This window comes from Eremothecium sinecaudum, chromosome VIII (genome assembly GCF_001548555.1).
Source record: "Eremothecium sinecaudum strain ATCC 58844 chromosome VIII, complete sequence".
NCBI classification, from domain to species: Eukaryota; Fungi; Ascomycota; class Saccharomycetes; order Saccharomycetales; family Saccharomycetaceae; genus Eremothecium; species Eremothecium sinecaudum.
The window spans coordinates 503,274-524,517 of record NC_030899.1 but is presented as its reverse complement, the minus strand read 5'-3'; the positions used below and the strand labels follow the sequence as shown (position 1 = coordinate 524,517).

At 37.7% G+C, this 21,244-nt stretch overlaps 10 protein-coding genes and 1 non-coding gene across 11 annotated transcripts; 4 read left to right on the top strand and 7 right to left on the bottom strand.

The window, feature by feature from the left end:
* Nucleotides 1-89: 89 nt before the first annotated feature.
* On the bottom strand, nt 90-5,048 carry NUP192 (Nup192p; the record flags this gene model as incomplete). Its single annotated transcript, XM_018133995.1, has 1 exon — nt 90-5,048. The coding sequence occupies one exon, from the start codon at nt 5,046-5,048 to the stop codon at nt 90-92; it is 4,959 nt and encodes a 1,652-aa protein (XP_017989733.1).
* A 313-nt stretch (nt 5,049-5,361) lies between these two features.
* On the bottom strand, nt 5,362-5,433 carry AW171_hschr84789. Its single transcript has one exon. It is a non-coding gene; the product is annotated as a tRNA-Arg (tRNA).
* Nucleotides 5,434-5,609: 176 nt separating this feature from the next.
* Nucleotides 5,610-5,807, top strand: AW171_hschr84788 (uncharacterized protein; the record flags this gene model as incomplete). Its single annotated transcript, XM_018133996.1, has 1 exon — nt 5,610-5,807. One exon carries the CDS (start codon nt 5,610-5,612, stop codon nt 5,805-5,807), a length of 198 nt encoding a protein of 65 aa, XP_017989732.1.
* Nucleotides 5,808-5,884: 77 nt separating this feature from the next.
* On the bottom strand, nt 5,885-6,670 carry SRP102 (Signal recognition particle receptor subunit beta; the record flags this gene model as incomplete). Its single annotated transcript, XM_018133997.1, has 1 exon — nt 5,885-6,670. The coding sequence occupies one exon, from the start codon at nt 6,668-6,670 to the stop codon at nt 5,885-5,887; it is 786 nt and encodes a 261-aa protein (XP_017989731.1).
* Nucleotides 6,671-6,823: 153 nt separating this feature from the next.
* Nucleotides 6,824-8,935, top strand: RSM22 (tRNA methyltransferase RSM22; the record flags this gene model as incomplete). Its single annotated transcript, XM_018133998.1, has 1 exon — nt 6,824-8,935. One exon carries the CDS (start codon nt 6,824-6,826, stop codon nt 8,933-8,935), a length of 2,112 nt encoding a protein of 703 aa, XP_017989730.1.
* Nucleotides 8,936-9,082: 147 nt separating this feature from the next.
* On the bottom strand, nt 9,083-9,724 carry RPS27A (40S ribosomal protein eS27; the record flags this gene model as incomplete). The annotated part of the gene is made up of 2 exons (XM_018133999.1): nt 9,083-9,328; nt 9,722-9,724. 2 exons carry the CDS (start codon nt 9,722-9,724, stop codon nt 9,083-9,085), a joined length of 249 nt encoding a protein of 82 aa, XP_017989729.1.
* Nucleotides 9,725-10,245: 521 nt separating this feature from the next.
* On the top strand, nt 10,246-11,142 carry RNY1 (ribonuclease T2; the record flags this gene model as incomplete). Its single annotated transcript, XM_018134000.1, has 1 exon — nt 10,246-11,142. One exon carries the CDS (start codon nt 10,246-10,248, stop codon nt 11,140-11,142), a length of 897 nt encoding a protein of 298 aa, XP_017989728.1.
* A 233-nt stretch (nt 11,143-11,375) lies between these two features.
* On the bottom strand, nt 11,376-12,128 carry SPC29 (Spc29p; the record flags this gene model as incomplete). The annotated part of the gene is made up of 1 exon (XM_018134001.1): nt 11,376-12,128. The coding sequence occupies one exon, from the start codon at nt 12,126-12,128 to the stop codon at nt 11,376-11,378; it is 753 nt and encodes a 250-aa protein (XP_017989727.1).
* Nucleotides 12,129-13,531: 1,403 nt separating this feature from the next.
* Nucleotides 13,532-16,057, top strand: PTP2 (tyrosine protein phosphatase PTP2; the record flags this gene model as incomplete). The annotated part of the gene is made up of 1 exon (XM_018134002.1): nt 13,532-16,057. The coding sequence occupies one exon, from the start codon at nt 13,532-13,534 to the stop codon at nt 16,055-16,057; it is 2,526 nt and encodes an 841-aa protein (XP_017989726.1).
* Nucleotides 16,058-16,178: 121 nt separating this feature from the next.
* Nucleotides 16,179-19,250, bottom strand: KAP120 (karyopherin KAP120; the record flags this gene model as incomplete). Its single annotated transcript, XM_018134003.1, has 1 exon — nt 16,179-19,250. One exon carries the CDS (start codon nt 19,248-19,250, stop codon nt 16,179-16,181), a length of 3,072 nt encoding a protein of 1,023 aa, XP_017989725.1.
* Nucleotides 19,251-19,512: 262 nt separating this feature from the next.
* Nucleotides 19,513-20,796, bottom strand: NPT1 (nicotinate phosphoribosyltransferase; the record flags this gene model as incomplete). Its single annotated transcript, XM_018134004.1, has 1 exon — nt 19,513-20,796. The coding sequence occupies one exon, from the start codon at nt 20,794-20,796 to the stop codon at nt 19,513-19,515; it is 1,284 nt and encodes a 427-aa protein (XP_017989724.1).
* Between the last annotated feature and the right edge of the window lie 448 nt (nt 20,797-21,244).

The following is a 21,244-nucleotide window of genomic DNA, read 5'->3' as shown; positions in this document are numbered from 1 at the left end:
AATAAAATGAACTTTAACTATCTGTTATCCAAGCGCTTGTTAAATTCCTATACAAGTATTTTAATTAAATGTCCTAACGATATGATTTGCTATTTCAAATTTTCCTCGCCCATATATCCAGTTAATGTACACAACAATACGACCAGGTTAACCTGCTGTTGTAATCCATCGAGGGTTGAACCACTTACAACATATTTATCATTACTCTCCAATAAAGCGTCTCTTTTCAAAACACCTTGAACAAGTTTCTTGTAATGCATTAATAACCTTCTTACGTTTTTTTTCACCTCGTTGTTAGCACTTCCCATACTTATCAAAATAGAAGTAATTAATTGGAAAATAGGTACCACGATCTCAAAAAGTGATACACCATTAGCTTCTGATGCTAATGTTAGCGGATTATCTAAGTTGAGGTTGATTCTAACGAATTTCGAATTCTTAACTGAGATCTCATCGAACACTATTTCCAATCCAAGATCGGGATCTATTTGCAGAATAGAACATGACTCTATAGTCTGGAAGATTTCATTTTGGATAAGGGCTTGTGCGCCGCCTCTACTCTTCGCTAGGCGAATTAAAAAGTAGACAGTCGATTTAAACGCGGTTAGTTCATACAGCATATTGTCTAGTGTAATGCTGTGAGAGCTTTGGCTCAAAAGTTCGTCTGTCGTCTTTATTGAGCGAATAATTAACAACAGCATATTACTTTTTACCAATGCATCGAGTATAAAATTTACCTTGTTCATGCAGGCTAATTGGGCAAGTGCATCTAACAGTAAAATACCTGTTATCCTGCTAGAACCTTCGCCAGATATAGCATCATTGCTTATAATTTCAATTAGTCGTTCGCTTGCCATTTTAAGCGTATGTAATACATCTTTGACCATATGCTCTTCCTTGATAATTCGTGTCAAGTACTTGTTAGTGAGGACGTAGAAGTCGGACCTTTGTGATAGGGTGGAAAGCGGTGAAGTAATACCATGTATGCATGTCTTAAACAATGCATGTAATCTACTGTCTATCGTTCTTTCGTTGTCAATCGCAATTCTATCTTTTTGATACAAGTCGTAAAGGAAAACCGACAGAGACACCAACTCTTCGGAATAAGCAACGTCAAACTCGACATAATCATTTATCTTTGGTATAATGGCTTCAAATACTTCCAAAATGAAGTTGGATCGTTTGACTGGAATTAAATCGCCATCAAGAACAACTATTTGAACCAATTGAACCCAAGAATGTAATACCGATAATTGCAATGTTGAAAACTTTTCTTGCGATAAATATTTGGCAATAAAATGTTTAATTGTTTTTGCCTCCTCCTCTGCAACCAATTTTAAAGATGAATTCTCGTTTTGAGCGGTCGAGGGAGAAGTTGAGCATTGCGATTTATATTTTAGTTCCAACAGCGAATCCAATCCTTGGAAATCATATATACTACCAGCACAGGTATTGGAGAGATTAAAATTATCAACATTCAAGTCCAATCCACCAAAAACCGTAAGACCAGTTAGTTGCTCGACACCGGAATTAAAAACATTATAACCTAATGTGTTCAAAAAGTTGAATATAGTGGGTGAATGTGTTTTACTTGAAATTAAAGGTTCAACTAACGATGAAACTTTGGAATGTTGTGGGTCCGTTGATAATCTATGAATATCCAAACTAAAGTATTGCAAGACAAAGCTTCTGTAATTCAAGAAGGATAATAATGCCCCAAGAGCAGGTTGGTTAGATATATCACCATCTCTGCTCTCGCTTATTTTAGTAATAAACTTACCACACCATAGCGTTGTATTGTCAACACATGGATCAAGTGTAATAAGTTTCTCAAATAATGCCTTCGAAGATAGAAATTCTAATACCACTTTAGAGGTTAGAGTATTCCGACCTAACTTTACAACGATTTCCATCAAAACAGAAGCCAGCCTTGTCGGAGCATAATCGACGTTATGTGGGTTTATAATGGCCAAAGATGACTCTAATTTATCCACCAATGTGTTCAATAATGAAGTGTTTGAATTGATAAAGGTGCTCAAATTTGGTCCCAGTGATAAAATATTAGTAACTTGGAATCCTAACAGAAAATGTGCAACATTAGGTCTCGTATTCGCATACGATAGATTAACATTGATGAAGTCCAAGATACCAAGCTTCAGAGATAAAGATTCTTCAGAATCAATGGGAGACTCTAATTGGCTGATAAAAGCTTCTTTGATTCTTGCAGATTCATCAACAGATTCAAAAATAGTAAGAAGTTTATTCATACGTGAATCACTATGAGGCATTTTCATGGAGATTTTCTTCAATATTTCAAGGGATTCAGATGCTAATTTATAATCACTTAAGCCAACATATAGAGCACAGTGGGCTATTAACGGTAAATCAAACAAAATAGCATCATAAAATGATACTAAACCATGAAGTCCAAACACTTTTGGTATAAAGTGTGTATCCGTATGATGTTTTTTGATAATGGGGCATAACTCTTCAGTGTAAGTGCTTTCATATGTCAGTAATAGATTAATGATTTCCATTACAGATTGTACAACTGTCAGCTGTTCCTCTGAAATATGCAAATCACCTGCTAATTCATCAACGCCGATTGATGCAATATTGAATAAGATCTTAAAGAACTTTTCATCGAAGAGATAGTTGAATACTGGTGTGGCACAGGATTCTTCTACGTATGCAAAAAAATCGCCGAAGGCTATAAAAGAATCCAAGTTAACACCGGCAGAGAGAGAATTCAATATCACAGTATAATCAAACGAATATAAACAGCTCTTGATAATGCCTAAAATTTGGTTGATTATAGGGGTTTTTTCTCTTGTATCTTTAAGTTGCTGTACATGAGCGAAAAGTTCGTGAAAAACATAATCCAAGTATGGCCAGATACCAGTTTTCCTATATCCTGCTCCCAATTTTGCTGGATATGTCAGTTTACCAAAAGTCATATAGCCTCTGCTATTTTTCGTATCTATCGCTATCATATTCGAGAATAGATGCAAGAATCCAGAAACATCGGAAAAGTTTGACAATACAGATTGAAATGCCATTCGGTAGGAAGAGTCTGTGGAATTCAGCGGAGCTCCCTTGAAAATCCACTTGTCCAAACTGTTCCACATATTATCTCTTTTCGAAGAATCCCTAGGAACAAGAGCAGAAAGGACTTTCATAGTAGCGCCAACTAATGGAGTATTTACTTTTAGAAATTCAAACAAAGTGTCAGAGAATAGTTCAGATAACAGTTGCTTTATTTCAGGGCTAACATCGTGTGCAATTGATCCTAATAACGTCAAGTATGATGATAGCAGGATAACAACTTCCTCATTTAAGCCTTCCTGCAATGCAACGTTATTGAAATTAGCCTTTTCCTCTTCTGATTGTGGTTGTGATTCCGCTAACTTTTTCTCCATAGCTGATATTTTCACTATATAATCGCCAATTGTTTGTGCAATGAATAGCCACGAGATTGTTTGATTACCGTTGATGTAATGGTAGACATTGTTAGCATTTTCCTCTCCACAAGCTAAACTTGAAAGCATCAAGTAGAAGCAGGACTTCATTAAGTTATCATTACACTTTGCAGCCCATTCAATAAAACCATACAGTGTGGATTCGTTATCTTGCCAAAATGCTTTGGACAGGTTTGACCTAGATGCATAAAAGTAGTACACCACAAGAAAAAATCTCTCCAGATCAGCTTTGGCAGATATTTCATCCAAGTATAAATCTTCTCCAGAGAGAAGAGAATCTTCTTCTGCATTCTTAATCTTCGTTAATAGGAATGCACAATCGGATATGAAAACTTGGATGAAATCGTTAAAAATGTGCAAAAATTGAGGCTCAAGCTGCTCAGAGAACGAGATGCGACTGAATTGTGATGCAGTCTTGTTTTCTGTCTTCATAACAACTGCAGAACGGTGTTCCATATCCCACAGCTGTTTTGGTACAAGTCGAGGTATGTGACGCTCTAAAAGTGAAGTAATATCATAAAACAACTCCATGCTTAAGTCTTGCTCCACGACTGAAGTTTCTAATGCAAAAATCATCAATTGTTCAAGAGCACCTTGTTCTGCTGCAATAGTAATAGGCCTATCGACGGCAGTTTCAAAGTCAAAAAGCATAGCCCTAGATGTTGGTGCTGCTTTGCACCACCCAATAAAATAAGTTAGGAAAACGAAGATCAACGCAACCTTTAACGGTTTCAAATAGATCGTTTCATTACTTAGTTCTTTGAGATACTCACTGTGTAAGGCTTTCACATCAGATTCTGGGAACTGCGATAGTTTTGAAAAAGCCAGTAACAACGCTGGAATGTAATACATTATGAAACCATCATCCGAATCCATAGAGGAAGCATGGTCTATTATCTCTGTTATCCTGTCTTTAGTTAGCAGAGAGCCACTATCTATTGCTCCGTAAAGAATTTGAGCCAATATATCATACTCTTTCAATAAAAAGTCTCTCTTGAAGTTGACATTCTGCTGGAATAATGCGTTGTAGTTATCCAAGATTTGTGATTTATTGATTAACTGTTTGATAGCATCAAGATTTTGATGAACAGACTTGAAACCCATTAAAATATTATTCAGTAAAACGCCATCATCAATAAGGTCTCGGTATAATTGACTCTCTGAGCCCTTTACATTTATAACATATGATACAACGTGTAAAATGTATTGCTTCCTCAGAAAAAACTGCACTTTGGCTTGGTTTTGTAAGGAAAGATCCTGATCAATGCTTTCTAAATCATCTGTGGAGGAAAGAAGTAATTCAGCTATCGCTAACTCATCGAGATTCAACTCGTCTGCAACCTGAATTACCGAACAAACAAAGTCATAATTAACTTCATAAGCATCTCCATTTGTTAGAGTTAATTTACCTGTTTCTAATTGCTTTCTACTTGTATCATTCTTTGGAAACTTATCAGCAATGTTCAATTCCTTTAAATCTGGAAGTAATTCCTTGTATAATGCGTGATCAAATCGATCGCTTTGAATTGAACTATATAGTTCAGCGAAAGGAACCGTATTCCACTTCATTCGAGAAACAGTAACAGAATAAATCTCAAAAGCCTTCCACGCCTTACTGTAACATAGCCTAGACTACCCATCAAATGCTTATTTACAACAACTGTAAGCTCTTCAAAAAGATACAATGTAAAAATTTGTACTACGTATATAGTGATTTACGTTATTGATTGTTAGTATGATTATTGGGCCGATACGACGCCATATGTAAGGCCTTTTGTAATGCATTTCAAGCTATTGAAGTCTGGAGTTTCTGTATATTACACGCTTTTGCTCTATTATTCATGCAACTATTGTTAACTGTATATAATTTATTAAAAAGAATAACTCACGGCGGGGGTCGAACCCGCAATCTTCTGATTAGAAGTCAGACGCGTTGCCATTACGCCACGCAAGCTACTTGATGGTTTCATCCTAAAATTGTACGAATTTACCTATGGTATATCTTTCACGTGACAATTACATTAATTTTCTAACATGATACACCGTAATTGTAGATACAGTACTTAATAAGATCAAGTACACATTGCTAGTAAACTATTCACCTACTAAGTGAGCCTCAATAGTTTTCTTATGTTTAAGCTCACATTAGTGGTGCTTGCATTTATATATTATACTACCTGGCTTCTACTGCCGGTATTTAACTTAGATGGCGCTTGTTTATTGTTCCCTATTCCGTCAAAATATGCAGTTCTGCTACCGATTATATTATTACTCTTTGGAGTGCTTCTGGTTGGTACGTTCATTGGAGTTTTATTAATGGGCGGTTAAATAAGAAAATTAGCCGATTACTTATTTATAGAAGACCTTTTTATAATGCACTTGTACACGATTTCGACACACATACTTTAACTGGTTCTTTCTTCAATCCAGTTTCCCCACTTCCCAATATCATTTTTTAGTACACTGCCTTCAATGGCATCAACAGATCCCTCTAAGAGGTTGAAACTGAATCCATTTGAAGCATGAATCGGCAGTATGTCATCATCATCTTCTTCTTCCTCTTCCACACCGGCTGATAGGTTATGGTTCAGACTGCTGAGATTTTTCTTCTTAGTTTTAATGATAGTGTCAATTTCCTGCTCTAAAGCTATTCTGAACTTCACTGGGAGTCTGCTTGTAAAGGATTCGGATTTGTTACATGCGATTAAAATATCCACGCCCAGCGGATTACGTTCAGTAATCTTTAAGATCTCATACAGAATTTCTGCTGTGTCCGTTATATTTTTGGGATCTGAAGTAGAATCCACCATTAGTATAATAAATTTAATATTAGTTGACTCTTTGAGGGCTTGGTACAACATGTGCCGCAATTTTGTATGGCCAGGAAAATCCATTAATGTGAACTTCGTGCTTTGACTACCAAATGGAAGCTTAAAATTACTTTTAATGTTAGGAACTTGAGACATTAAAGTACTATGTGCTTCATTAGAGACCAAAAGGTTGAAAAGGCTTGTTTTCCCACTGTTGCTTGAACCTGCAATAACGATTGTTGGCTCTTTATTAGTCTTTACACTTCGTGTTGAATGCATAGGAGTCATCAAATTGGCATGCTTCCACTTGAATAAGATCACTAATGAAGTAACCAGTATAATTGCAATAGCCGCAATCGACGCATTATTGATAACTGTCATAAGGATGAATGTGTATATGAGATTTTTTGATATTGTTAGGTTGCTGAATTGACATGTCTTTCAAGAAATAAGAAAAAATTTATAGTATGTTAAAGCTCATCGCTTATTGAAGAGACAGAAGTTCAACTAGATAAAGCATAAGTCACACTAGTAATGCTTAGGTTAAGGAGTTTACCGAGTTTTTTTCAGAGAAGGCTTCAATCTAGCGGTCTTGATGTTAATCGAGGAGCTTATTATGACATGATTGATCGTGGAAGCACTTCAACGGTGTATGGGAAAGTTGTACCAAATGAGCCTAATGCAGAAGATAGCGCTACTGTTATTGATAGAGAATCATCTTTGCACTATATGAGTAAATACAGAGATTCAAATGGTGAGTTACTAGTGGGCAGCTCCGCAAGTGAGGCAAGATTAAGTCAAAGGACCATTGAAGGAAGGTTTCCAAGAGGTAATATAAGCCTAGATCCTACAGTAGCAAAAGCAATAAACAATAATATACTCTCGCTACATTTGCCAAGCAACCTGAGAAGTGCTGTAGCTAAGTATTATGTGCATATGCAACAAAGTAAGATACATAAACCAGCTGACATGCCTATGGAGGTAGACGTACATTTAGCTGCGCTGTTTCTGCAAAACTATGGTGCAATATATCAATCTTTGAGTGAATTAAAAACTCGACTTGGAGATAAATTTAATCCTCAGAGAGTCCTAGACATTGGTTATGGTCCCGCTACAGGTATTGTTGCTTTAAACGATTTAATGGGTGAAGACTACAAGCCCGAACTAAAAGAGGCATGTATTTTGGGGCATATCGAGATGCAAAAGAGAGCTAAAATTATCTTGAGTCGACAGTATAATGAAATTCCGGATAAGACCGTTGTTTCTGAAAGTAAAGAAGCGGAGGCTGAAGAGACTGATAGCATCCCTAGGAACGAAGACTTGGTTGGGGCTGTAATGGTTAAAAAAATAAAGATAAATACAATCCTCAGGGATGATGTTCCGGGATCTAAACAGTATGATCTCATCATTATCACTCATCAACTATTGAGGAATGAAGAGAAGTTTCCTTTCCAAGTGGATGATAACTTGGAGCATTATCTAAGCCTTTTGGCACCTGGTGGTCACCTAGTAATAGTTGAGAGAGGAAATCCGATGGGATTTGAAATCATAGCAAGAGCCAGGCAAATCATGATTCGTCCCGAAAACTATCCTAATGAGCATGGAAAGATTCCACGGCCTTGGATACGTGGTTCTGTAAAAAAGCCAAAAAATGACACTCATGAAACACTGGAGAACAAGGATGATGACGGTACGTTACAGAATAAGAATGATATAAAAGCAAAAGAAGAAGATGGGCAAGAGTTAATGTCATTACTTGATCAGCAGTACGGCTCGGTAAACCCTTCTGATTTGGAATTTGAACCAGAAATTATGGAAGAAAACGATGTAGTTCCCAATACTCCAGAAAAAATTGACTATCATTTAACGATTCTTGCTCCATGTTCCCATCACGGAAAATGTCCTCTACAAACAGGAAAACCAGCATACTATGATATGAAGCAGGGAAAGAATTTGAATTTCTGTAACTTTCAGAAAACCGTGATGAGACCGAAGTACACAATGGAGTTAAAAAAGGGTAAGGTTCTAGCTACACCTTGGGAAAATCCAACAGATGCAATAGGGATCAGAGGTAAGGCAGCTTCAGGTAGTGGTAGACCAAATGGATCTGACTACGAAGTTCTTAACTGGTCGTACTTAATTGTGGAGAGATCGAAGAATGACGCCGCATCTCTGGTTGACATTGAAGAAAAACGTAAAACATCGAAAGAAGTATATGAAATCGGATCTTTGGGTGATGGTACATGGAAAACCTGGCCGCGTATTATAAGGACACCTGCAAAGCGCAAGGGTCACGTAGTTATGGACGTATGCGCGCCCTCCGGCCAATTTGAGAAATGGACAGTGCCTAAATCGTTTTCAAAACAAGCATACCATGATGCACGTAAGGCTGCCAAAGGCGACCTATGGGCTTTAGATGCAAAGACTAAGATAAAGGGCATGGGAGCTAAGAAGCTTGCAAGCCTCGATGCTATTGAGAAGAGGAAGATCAAAGAAATGAAACGGGAAAAAGCAAAAGAGGAACGCAATACAAGGGCGAACATAGCGAAGATAGACAAGTCCAATGCTGACGAGCGGCACCTCGACGAACTGTCTAAGTTCCATGCAAGAGAGTTTGATAGGGCTAACCCAAAGCAATACAGTTAATATTTGGGAGCGGAAACTAACATGTATAAAGTAAAGAAGCGCTACAAGGCATTCGATAACACGATAAAGTTTTATTATTTATAAAGCAGGTTTATTTATATGACGAAAAAAATATATTATTTATATATTCACATATAGAACTTGAATCTATTTCTTTCTGAAAGAAGTACCTTCAGACAACTTAGCCTTACCACCAGTTGGAGTACACAACACAGTAGAACAGGACTCGCAAGTGACCGCGGTTTGAGCGTGAGAGAACACGGTAGTGATGTTCAAACAACCTGGGCACTTAACGTCCAAGAAATAGGATCTTGGTGATTGAACCAAAGTCTTCAACTTGTGCTTCTTGGCTTCAGAAGCAGCAGTTGGGTGCAACAAATCTTGAACTAAAACCTATTACAATAAAGTTAGTAAAAGTTCCAATATAGAACCCTGTAGATCAGTAGCGCATATTGTCCAAAAAGTCCTCAGTTTTGAATCCTTTTATTCTCACTCTTAGTATCGCCCACATCTCTTTAGTCCACAATAGAACACAAATCCACCATAATATTTGATATTTAGAATAAGTCGTCCTGATATCATTCTATTACTCACATAAAACGGCATAGCACTTCAAAACTTAACCTAAAGTTGATCATTCATAATTTTATTCTTCTCAACATTAATCAGAATTCCAATACAGGATTCTATCATTTCCCCCTTCACATTATTACATTACTTCCCAATACTATTAGCACTTTTAAACTCAACGACTATAATCCAGTATACATTCTGTAGTTAACATACCATCTTCGATCCTTTGCTTTGATATTGTCCTTTTGAATCTATCTTCACAAGGCCAGTTCAAGTAATTAGTTATATAACTGTAAGTGAATCCAGACATGTACGATCGAGAGAGCTATCAGGAGTGACAAGCAGCTCACAAGCCATCGCCTTAGAAAATGCTGTAGCTACTTTTACGTTTCTTTTTGGGGAAAATTTTTCAGTTCATTCGATGAGATGCTAAAATCCAGTTATGGGTGTATAGGTTTTACCAATATGTATGGGTGGTAGTCCACCAACGATGGATCATATAAAAATAAACTCGGACCTTAGAGATAAATTGAATGTCGTGCCCAGATTTAGGAAATAACCCCCCGTGGGCCTGTTTAAGGCCAAATAGTATTGGGCCTACCTGCACGTTAATTTAAAGTATTAGATATAAATACAGTTTATCTGCTAAAGTGGTATCATAGTCGCTCTCCCATCCAAATTACCTACCAGGTATAACTTATATCAACTCTTAACTAATCATTGTGACTACAGCGAAAATGCAGGGAACAATTATGGCGGCTACGGCGGTTATGCTCATTCTGAAGAATCTGTCCTTTGCGACAGCCATGGTAGCTTATCAGTCACCTATGTCTACTGAAAGCAAGCCTTCTGTGCGTTCCCATTGCCCGCTTGACTCACCAATAGTGTGCGTTGACAAAACTGTAGGTGATCAAGATGACTGCTGCTCTGAAAGTAGGACCGGATTGCTGTTATTGTCCCAGCAGTGGCTAGATCACAGTATTGACGGGGGTCCTAAGGATTCTTTCACAATCCATGGTTTGTGGCCTGATCGCTGTGATGGTACGCATGAGATATTTTGCAGCCCGTCACAGAACGTGCATGATGTCCGGTCAATCCTAATGGACCCTATGTTTGAAGACAGCTCTTACCCAATTAGTGGACGTGCATTGTTAGATATCCTAAACACTCACTGGGGATCCTTAGTTGCTAAAGGGAGTTTATGGGTCCACGAGTATAACAAGCATGGTCTGTGCTTGTCAACAATTAGCCCAAAGTGTTTATTTTCGGACGAAAAAAGCTTATCTGAGGACGCTCGTAGGAAAGAGTCTGTTTATCACTACTTTAGGATTGCTTATAATTTATTTCGAAGGGTGGACGCTTATAAGGTGCTGGTTGCTGCAAATATTGTACCCTCAAAGGATAAAACATATACCAGGCAGCAAATATTAGACGCCTTGGAAGCTGATTTTGGTTTTAAAGTTAGTCTCAAGTGCGATCGCAGGGCTCTTACCGAGGTCCATTATGCTTATCATCCAAAGGGAAGCATATTGGATGAGCAGTTCATCCCTACTGATGAAGTTGGAGCCTCAACTGGTTGCCCTAAAACCGGTATACGTTGGTATCCAAAAAGCTACAAGAAGCGTAGGCTTTAAACCCCAAATGAAAAACAATATGACGATTTTACTTCCTCTATGTCCGTTACAAGAAGCACAACTAAATGTTTAAACTATTCAGGATGTGTCCAAGAACCAAAATTACTAGGGCAAATAATACAAAAAATACTTTTATCAGTGTGTATCGAGCTATGGGTGATGCTCTGGTAGATCACCTAAAAATAGCTTCTTTATGCTACTTAGTTTATTCAGTAATTTTTATGCAGTTAAATCTATTGTCTTGGCCGAAATTGACCTGACATTTGAATTAGGCGCGCGGTACTATCGTCCAGATTCGACAGTGACCTTCGGTGCTTAATTGTTTTGTTAGCACCAGCCTGAGGCATTTGATCCCAGTGTAATAGCATTTTTGTGTCATCTCCGGATGCATAGCTTGTACCACCATTACCGTTTGTATGCGATGAGCTTGGTGCACTACTGACTGACCTCCCGCTGGCGACATTAGTTTGCTGTCTTATCCCAGTATGTCTTATATATCGCACTTCTTCCTCAAGGCGTTCTAGCCTCTCAAATAGCATACTATTTATTGTGCGCTGCATGTCCAATTCCCGTTTTAAAGAGTTGAGTATGAAATTTTGGCTATCTAGTTGCCGTTGAAGTCCACCGTCATTATTAGAAGCACTACCCCTAATAGGCTTGTTGCCTGATCCTGCAACGGGGGCCATATGCCGATCCTTATTGCTAATATAATCGCGTAATTGATGTCGTAGTTTTTCATCTTGATCAGATATCGCGTGGTGTGGTGATGGCTTTGGCATTGGCATTGGTTGCTGTTGCTGAAGCCCAAATTGAGTAGTTGGGCCCTTCCCAATTGCCTCCGCACTCATCCTGGTGCCTTGAGAAATCCTAGTAGGGCTATTAGTAAGTAACTCATGAAGATTTCGCTTTGTATTCAAGTACTCTTTTCTAATATTTTGCAAAGTATCATCCGTATCTGGTCGGTTAAGAAAAGTGCTCATATTCATCCTTTACCGCGATTCTCCGGCGTTTTAAACCAAACCAAAAACAACTTTCAATTAACTTATCCGTATCCTAAACTGATTCAAGCTGCGGCCAGCCATACACTTCTTTATACCCTAACTGTTACAATTTTCACTGTTTGTGTTAACAGTAGATTCCCCTAACAGTCTACAATTCCTAGTCCATTATCAATTCGTGTATAATGACATTGCCGCACGTGATTTCCGCACAAGGGAAGAAGTATGCGACGCGCCGGAACAACGACGCTTGTGAGCCCTTTTTGGAGCAGCTGAGCGCCAAGAGCAGCGGATTTTTCTGCACCCGTTTAAAATAAGTCGATCTTTTCAATTCCTCATCGCCTGGATTCTCGGAATTTGGGAAATTATAGCCACCTCACCCACTTCCGAGACCAGCTTCTAAGGCAATTTGCAGCGCCTGTCACAAACGACACCGCGTATTATGTAATGGTCACGTGATATACGGCAGCATAACCAGCTCGTGGCGAGTGAGGTACCGTCTAGAATCTCTAGTTGCTCATGCTGTTAACTATAGATTGTACTACGACAAGTATCTTACAATCTATAATATGAATTTAGAAGCAATAAAAAATATAATAGACAATCACTGAATACGCTGTCCCTATTATTATCTTAGATTACACCTTAATAAGCTGGAACTGCAGTTCCTAATTTACGTAAAGGAGAAGAAAATTTTTAAGTTTCTTCAATTACTTCTCTAACGCCTACCCTTACTTACCTAATAAACCGTTTTTTATATGGGCTTAGACAGGTATTAGGAACGAAAAGTCCAGACGTTGTATATTGCAGTTCTACTGGCTTCAAATAGTTGTAGTCTGTAAATTAGCCTTTGAAAATGCCTAAAAAGTAATATTACACATATTGCTCTTACTTTGAAACTTTCTTTCTACTTCTGTAAAGTTATAGCTTAGTTAGCAGCCTTCAAAGGGAACCCAGGGAACCTACAATTAACCTTATTTACTAAGTTAAACAGAGAGTAACAGATACTAGCTTACGCTGAACTTTTATTTTGGCCAAGGTAAAGTCACGTTACTTCTCAGGGATTGTTTTGTCCGATTACGAAAGAGTTATCTGACTTTTAAAACAATCAAGAGGTGCTTAGAATAAACAACAAGAGACCGAAACCTCTAAAGGTATTTATATTTCCTATCGCCAGGAAGCTTATTGCATCTACTATATCATTTATTGAAGTTAATATCCGAGAATAACCACATATCTAGTTGTGTTACTTGAACTGGTTTAATAACCAAAGGATATATACTATTTGAAGCCCCTTTGAAGTCAAGTCTACAAATAGGTTTGAGCTAAGTCGCAAGAACATCTAGTGGTACGTTGTTGCTTATAGGATTCTAAGCTGTTTTACGACTTGTATGACGGGACTGGATCACAATAACCTTTTTTCGGTCCACTCACTGTCACAGGAGCCTCGGCTGGATCATTTCTTTGGTGGAATAAAACCTATAAGAGATTCTAGGAGTGTGATTTCGTTACCTAGTAATATGCATGGACGGTTAGTGCAACCGACTTCGCCAACGTCTAGGTTAATGACGCAGAGAGTTGAGCTTTCTGAAGGTGATGATATATTTAGCGCTCAGAACATTAGAGTTGTGACTTACCAGGAGTGGCGTGCGCAGCGACTGGATGCGCTGAAAGATACACTTATTTTGGATCTCAGCACGCCGGGGTATGAGTTCGGGAGTGCATGTAATCAAATTCAACTATCTTTTCCTAGTACATTACTTCGCCGTCCTAGTTTTACGTTTGAGAAGTTAATGGGCACATTAAATGACTGTACCCGAGAAAGATTGATCAAACAGCTTGCGTCTTGTACGCGTATACTTATATTTGATGACGGGTCTCTATTCATGACGAGCTGTTTTTACTCAACCGTCGCAGTGATTCGTAAGCTTGTTGATTATTTATCCAAGCAAAAAGGACCAAAAGCAACAGATATTTATCTTTTACAAAATGGCACTAGGTCCATGCAGCATGAGCAACGTCAACACCACTATGTGTCGCCAACGCTTACTTCGCCTACCCAAGCGAATAATAATACCAGTCATGTGCAGCATCCCGTTGCAAATAATACTCGCACTGAAAACAGTGGCAAGCCGAAGATCTCACTTAGGTTACATATTCCAAGGCATGATGAAACTACAAAGTATACTGCAATACCAACTACATCCACTAAAGGTAGATGCGCAGATATAACTGGTACCAAATCATCTGAACTGTTTATACAGTCTATGAAGGGGGATACACTGCATTATTCACCTGAGTCCCTTTATAAGTATTTCAGATATCGAACACCCAGTAAATTACCGCGATGCGTACCACAGTGGTTTCATCCATTTAACCGTACTGGGGACCAAATTTTGCTAGAGTTATTAGCTAAATTTGAACTATTAGAGTTGTTAGAGGTTAAACGGCTTCGAAAGTGCATAGCCCCTAATGATTCAAATTCATTTTCCAGATCTTCAACTGTCAAAACACGGCTTTATTCCTTAAAAGAGTTGGAGAAACAGTATGTCCCTTCACATAAACTTCAGTCTGAAACTGAAGAGAACAAGGACCTAACCACTGATCGATATAGCGATGAAGATACATACACCAGCATTCAAAATAATGGATTCAATTGGGACAATAATAATACTTGCGATATAGAGGACTGTGAGAGCGATTTAATCCCAGAGAATACAATTTGTAGCCACAGTAACGGGACTAGCGTGTCTGAAAGGACTCGTGTGCAAGATGAAGAAGTTCTGGAAACACCATTAGATGAATATGGTATTTCGCAAGGAATTAATTCGTTTACAAAGAACCGCTATTCTAATATAATACCCTATGAGCACACACGTGTGAAGCTAGAACCCTCACCTCTCCACCATGAACCCAGTCAACGGATTAATCCTCAATCCGCGCTCCCTTATCAGTCTACAGTTGAAAGCAAAGGGTCAGATAAGATGGTTGAGCATTTAAAAGTTCCTATTTCATCGTCATATTTTTCAAATGCGTTCGAGCACAATTCAGAAAAATATCCTGATACGTCATCATGTGAGCCATTTAATGATTATTTTAACGCAAATTACTTGAACCTTCCCGAAATTAATCCCAGTTGTAGATATATCGCTACGCAAGCCCCTTTATTATCCACCATCGATGATTTCTGGAAAGTGGTAACCACGAATGACGTACAGGTTATTATATCGTTGAATTCTGATGATGAGTTAAACCTAAGGAAATGGGATATCTATTGGAAACCCGATAGCATGCGAAAGTATGATATAACAATCTTAAATTGCTTTGAGGATTTACCCAATTTGGATGGTATAATAATCCGGGAATTTCAGGTTAGAAAGAAGCAAACAGTTGTATCTTCTGATTCGGATGATGATTCCAATATCAGCTGTAAAACTCACAATGTTTACCAAATACAATACACAAAGTGGTTAGATTCCTGCGGCATAGTAATGTCTGACTTTTTGCAATTATACAGAATAAAGAACGCCTTAGTTCATCAGCCAGAGATTCTTATTGAAAAACTCCGAAGTCATGTTCCAGGATCGAAACAACCAATTTCACTCGATAATTTAACAACCGAAGATACCTTCCTTGGTACAGAAATAATGTCTCCATTGCTAGTGCATTGTAGTGCAGGTTGCGGGCGCACTGGAGTATTCATTACCTTGGACTTCTTACTCACTATATTACAGCCTCCTTATCAAAAAATGAACAAAATTGATGTATGGAAAATGAATGAAGATCTTATATTTATTGTGGTAAATGAATTTAGAAAGCAAAGAATTTCTATGGTGCAGAACTTGACACAGTACATTACCTGCTATGAAAGTCTATTAGAATTTTTTGCAATAAATGACGGTCAGGCGAATACTTAAGGTCAATAATCTAAACCTACTGCCAATATTGTACATATCTTCAAAACTGTTTAAGTAGAATGTTTTTTGCCGTTGTCGAAGGCGTTATAGTGCAGATAATTTGTTAATAGAGCTATTTATTTTATGAAGAGGGTAGTGATAAATACAACTCCAAGTTAGCTAAGATGGAAGGATCAATAGAGCTTAAAAATTCATTATACTGTGTTCCTAACTCGCTTTTTATGATATGCATTATTTCACCCAAGAAGCTTTTGGTACTGATGTTAAACACAGGATCGTTCGACTTCACCAGCGCAGCGTACCTCAACCGCTCACATGTAAGTTCTAATCCAGGTTCTTCGCTCTCATGATATTTTTCGCAGTCACCTCCAATAGACTCATTGATTTCTTCCAGCATTTTGATCCATAATGTTGCCATCGTGCTGAATTCTTGTAGTATTTCCATATTCCCAGTCTTCAAAAGACTAGCCATGCCCAACATGTGTATTTTTTGCTCCTTAGGATCGTGCAATAATGTGAAGCACGATGCCCATGTTTCAATAAATACTTTAAGAGCATCATTTAATGGAGTATTTTTATTTTTGAGGTATTTCTGAGTTTCTTCCGTCACAGAATTTTCGGCTTCTGTTGGAAGTGAAGCTTGGTAACTTCTAAGAAGATCAATGAAGCTTGAAGGATTAAACGGAAGGATTCTTGCAACAGGTTTTAAAAGTTGACAAAGCTGGTACCGTGATAACATGGCTTCAGAAAACGTAGCATCAAGTATAGTTTTGAACACCCCTGTTTCAAACATGAAGTTAATTAGCTGCACCTTTCCCCTTTCTTCATCGGTTAATGTCAATATGTCTAATATCGATAAAAATATCTCATATGAATCATCAGCTAACTTCAACAAATAAGACGACATAGTCGTAAAAATAACCTTAAATGTACCAATTGAAAAAAATTGTTCACTGCTTAGTATTAAGGCATAGCTTTTAACAATTTCTAATAACGTTGGTAAAACCTCTGTCTGGTTCATTATACCGTGTTCCAAATAAGATATCAAATCCAAAATCCTGTTATCAAGTTGAGCCTTCGTTGGGCTATAATCTTGCAGCAGCGCACCCCACAATTCGTAGCCATCTTCGTATAGTAAACTATATTGTGGTGAATTCGGGTTGCAAGCAGCCTGAATAATTGGAATGGCTATATTCCAGGCGTTAAAAGAGTATTCTCCTAAGGATACAAATAGATATCTTAGTAACCTCAATAATGCATTTGCTAAAATTGCCTGTGCTTGATCTGTATTAGCCAGGTTCCAAAGAGATGGAGTTAACTGTAATATCTCTAGCAAAACTTCGTTACTTATAAGCCCTTTAGTTTGAATGACGATATCGCTAAGAGTGTTCAAAACATACAATCTTGTCTCTGTATACTTTACAGAAGGTAAAGTCTTTCTTAAAAGAAGTGTAATTGTGTCAGTAAGATATGGGCGAAAAGCATGCTTATCAAAGTCCCAGTCATCAATCATTGTCCTTAGTGCTTGGACTGCACTCAATTGTACCACTTTATCATCATCACCAGAAAGCAATTGCAGGAAAAGTTTATAACAACTGCTTTTACTTTCTGAAGAGCATTTAACAGTGCTCCATTCATTAATAACAAGGCAAACCCTCCTTCTTATTACTTTCAATCTGGAAGCGGGTGTAACATTGTCATGAGAAAGGGCCTCCGGTAGAAATACCTGGTTTAATAATGTGTCGAAATCAACCATGTCCACAACTATAGTAGCACTTAATTGGAAAGCTGCAAACATTGCATCCTTTTTCAAAAAGTCATCTAGAGAAGATGATAAAGTGGTAGCTTCGGTCTCTATTTTTGTTAACATGTATGGAGCAAGAAGGTTTGGAAAACAGTTCATTAAATCTTGAAAGAAGTTTTCTACACATGGCCTAATCTGATACTCAAAGTTTGTCGACATTTGCTCGTTCATCCAATCCTCGGGGTCGGTCGACCAATGTTCAAGTTCTGCTGGTCGCAACTTTAAATACCAGTCTATTAGGAGGTCAACCAATTTTTTAATTAAATCTTCAGTCAGGAATTGTGAGTTGATCTTTGCTATTGCAGCGTCAATATCAGCCTTATTAGTCTGGCCTCGGATCGATATTGCGCCTTTCTTGCGGATAAAGTTAATCAGCCTTTTTAAAATGCCAAAACTTCTAATAGAAAGCTGTTCCCAAAAGTCTCCATCAACTTCAGGATTTTCTCTTGAGACTTCAGGAGCTTTTTCTATTAGTAATGTAGTAAACTTTTTCAATACTTGATGGCAACAAGGTAACAGTATGAAACTGGAGGTCGAGCTAGTTATTAAGTTGTAATATAACTTTTCATATCCCTTGACAAACTTTTCATAAATATCAAACATATTTAGAGTTGGATAGTTCGATACCAATAATTCAAAATGACCGATGGATATATCCATGAATTCAACGACCGCTTCATCCTTGTGCGGCGCCTCAAATACATCAGCAATAACCCTCCTCAAAATTTTCAACGCCAAGTATGAAACATGGATGCTGGATGAATTTTCCGCATCATATGAGTTCGAATGGGTCCATGTATTAAAGTTCGTCAAATAAACACGAACAATTAAGGGAAATAATAAGGGCATTTTGGCTTGCATGGCAGGACGGCATCTAACAATTCTAGCAGCCGACAGGATTTTCACAATTTGGTTTAAATGTATCAAAATATTATAAACCTTCACATTATCTTGCAAAACCTGGTAGTCACTCAGCAGCTTTTCAAAATATTCAAACAAGTTTGGCCACTCTTTAGGATAATCTATCCTGGCTATCCTAGCACAAGCGTGTGCATTTTGGATACAGAGTTGATTATTCTGTTCTCCAATCATATCAAATATTCTATCCCTAATTAAAGCTTTCTCCTCTTTAGAGATTGGATTAGCTCGAGTGGGTCTCCAGTATTTGTCTAACCCATTTTTAAACTGTATAATGGCTAACCATCGAATCTGTAATGAGCATGATAAGTCAAGATATATTGATTGTAATAGGAAATGGTAACCTGGTAGAATTTCCCAACTCTTCAGCTTTTCTTCAGCAAGCTTCTGAACTTCAGAACCTGCTTTAGTAGGGTTACTAGCTTGATCTAAAACTTGAACAAGATTAAACTCATTTAACGTTTCTGACATATTTGCCGTAAATAACCAAACTCAATCAAATATATGTATAAATTAGCAATTGACTGAAACTAATAATTATAACCTGCAAAGCATGCGTAAACATATGAATCTTTGTTGAGGAGATAAAAGATCAGTTGCCAGTGTGATGCGGTCTACGACGAATGGATGGAACAAATAATCAATGTGGGGTGTCTGGATTTTTTACATAGTCTATATAGATGTGAAGAACTACTCAATGGATGACAATACGGATTTAGATTTAAAATGAAACCTACGCCCATCTATGAGCTTCATTTCCACCTTCCCATTTCGTTTCTACATAGCCTAGTTGTTTCTTAACCTCTCGAACCTTGTCTGGGTCGCCAATGTTCTTCCCAATATTGTCGGATATCTTAACAGCGTCATTACCATTCACTTCCTGTAACTTTATGACTATATTCAATGGTTCACTCTTTTCATTGGGGTTGCTATGACGGTAAAAGTCATTAGTAAAGTTAGTTCCGATTCCAAATGAGCATTTCATACCGTATTGCTTGGCGACTTTCGCGTATTCGAGTACCTTAGTCGGATTTAGCGAATCTGAGTAACAAATCGTTTTAGAAAAGCTAGGGTATTTGAGTTTGTTATGATAATGATCGGATATCTTGCGAGTAAATGTTATTGGGTCACCAGAATCCTGTCTAACACCAGCATATGCATCGGAATATGGTGGAAGAAACGATTTTAGGAACTGATCGGTTCCAAAGGTATCAGTTAGAGCAAGTCCAGCATCATCCCAACCAAAAGTTTTGACCCAGTAATCCATAGAGTTTTTGTTTGCATTTATATAGTCGTCAGTTGCAGATGCAACGCCCATTATCCATTCATGAGCAACCGTTCCAGTAGGAGGAATGCCGTATTTTCTGGCAAAATAGACATTCGATGTACCAAGAAGCAACGAAGTGGCATTGGTATTTTCATGTGCTGCTTTAAGGATGCCCTCTATAACAAAATTGTGAACTTCTAGTGATCTACGACGTCTTGTTCCAAATTCAGTGAAAGAAATGTTATTGTCGAATAACATTTTCGCTTTTTCATACGCTTGTTGAACCTGACCATCCATACTCCAGTCCGTATCAACAAACTTGAAGTAAGCCTCTGAAATTAATGCCAAAAGTGGGATTTCATAGAGTATAGTTTCGCTCCACAAGCCTTTCACAACTATCTCCAAATTAAACATACCATCAACATCAGTTGGTAAAGCGCTAAATGCAAGCTGCTCATTGGGTTTTAGGCAAAACTCCCCATTAGAGATATACTTGAAATAATTTTCTGGAAGATATGGGATAACTTTTCTTAAATACTCTATCTCATCTTCTGTAAAGCGAATATTAGAGAGGAAAGAAATTTGCTTCTTAAGCCAATCAATAGCATCTGCGTTAAAATGTAATTCAGGAGTCCTATTGATATATTTGTAGGTAACAAAAGCATTTGGAAAGTTGGTATACACTGCGGCATGCATGGTTAACTTATACATGTCAGTATCAAGAAATGACAATATTACCTGTTCATCCATTTTTATACTAGCTTGGTTATTGATCAGGAGCTGAATGTAAAGACCTTAAAAACAGATAATAAAGAAAGAGGAGAAGCAAATCTACTTCTTATTGTGACGCTGATGAGGTTTAAATGAAGTTGTTGCTCGATGCACCATTATAATACGGGTGAAAAAAGCTCAATATGCTTGTTACCCGGCTTTCTATTGGTGTAATGTCAGCGTCTAATTTTTGTACATCACCTACTTTTAGTTACGAAGAGTTAATTAGCTGGGTTAATATAGTTTTCAAAGTTTATAAATTTCTGAGAATCTTATTAAGTTACTCGAAGAACCTTTCAAGTTAATTAAGCTTTTTAGCTCCGGTTTTTAACAATTTAGTTGAAACAAAAGGGATACGTTAGCCTTTTATGTACGAAATGTAGCTAAAATTAAATATTAATAATTAAAAGTACTATATAGTCTTACG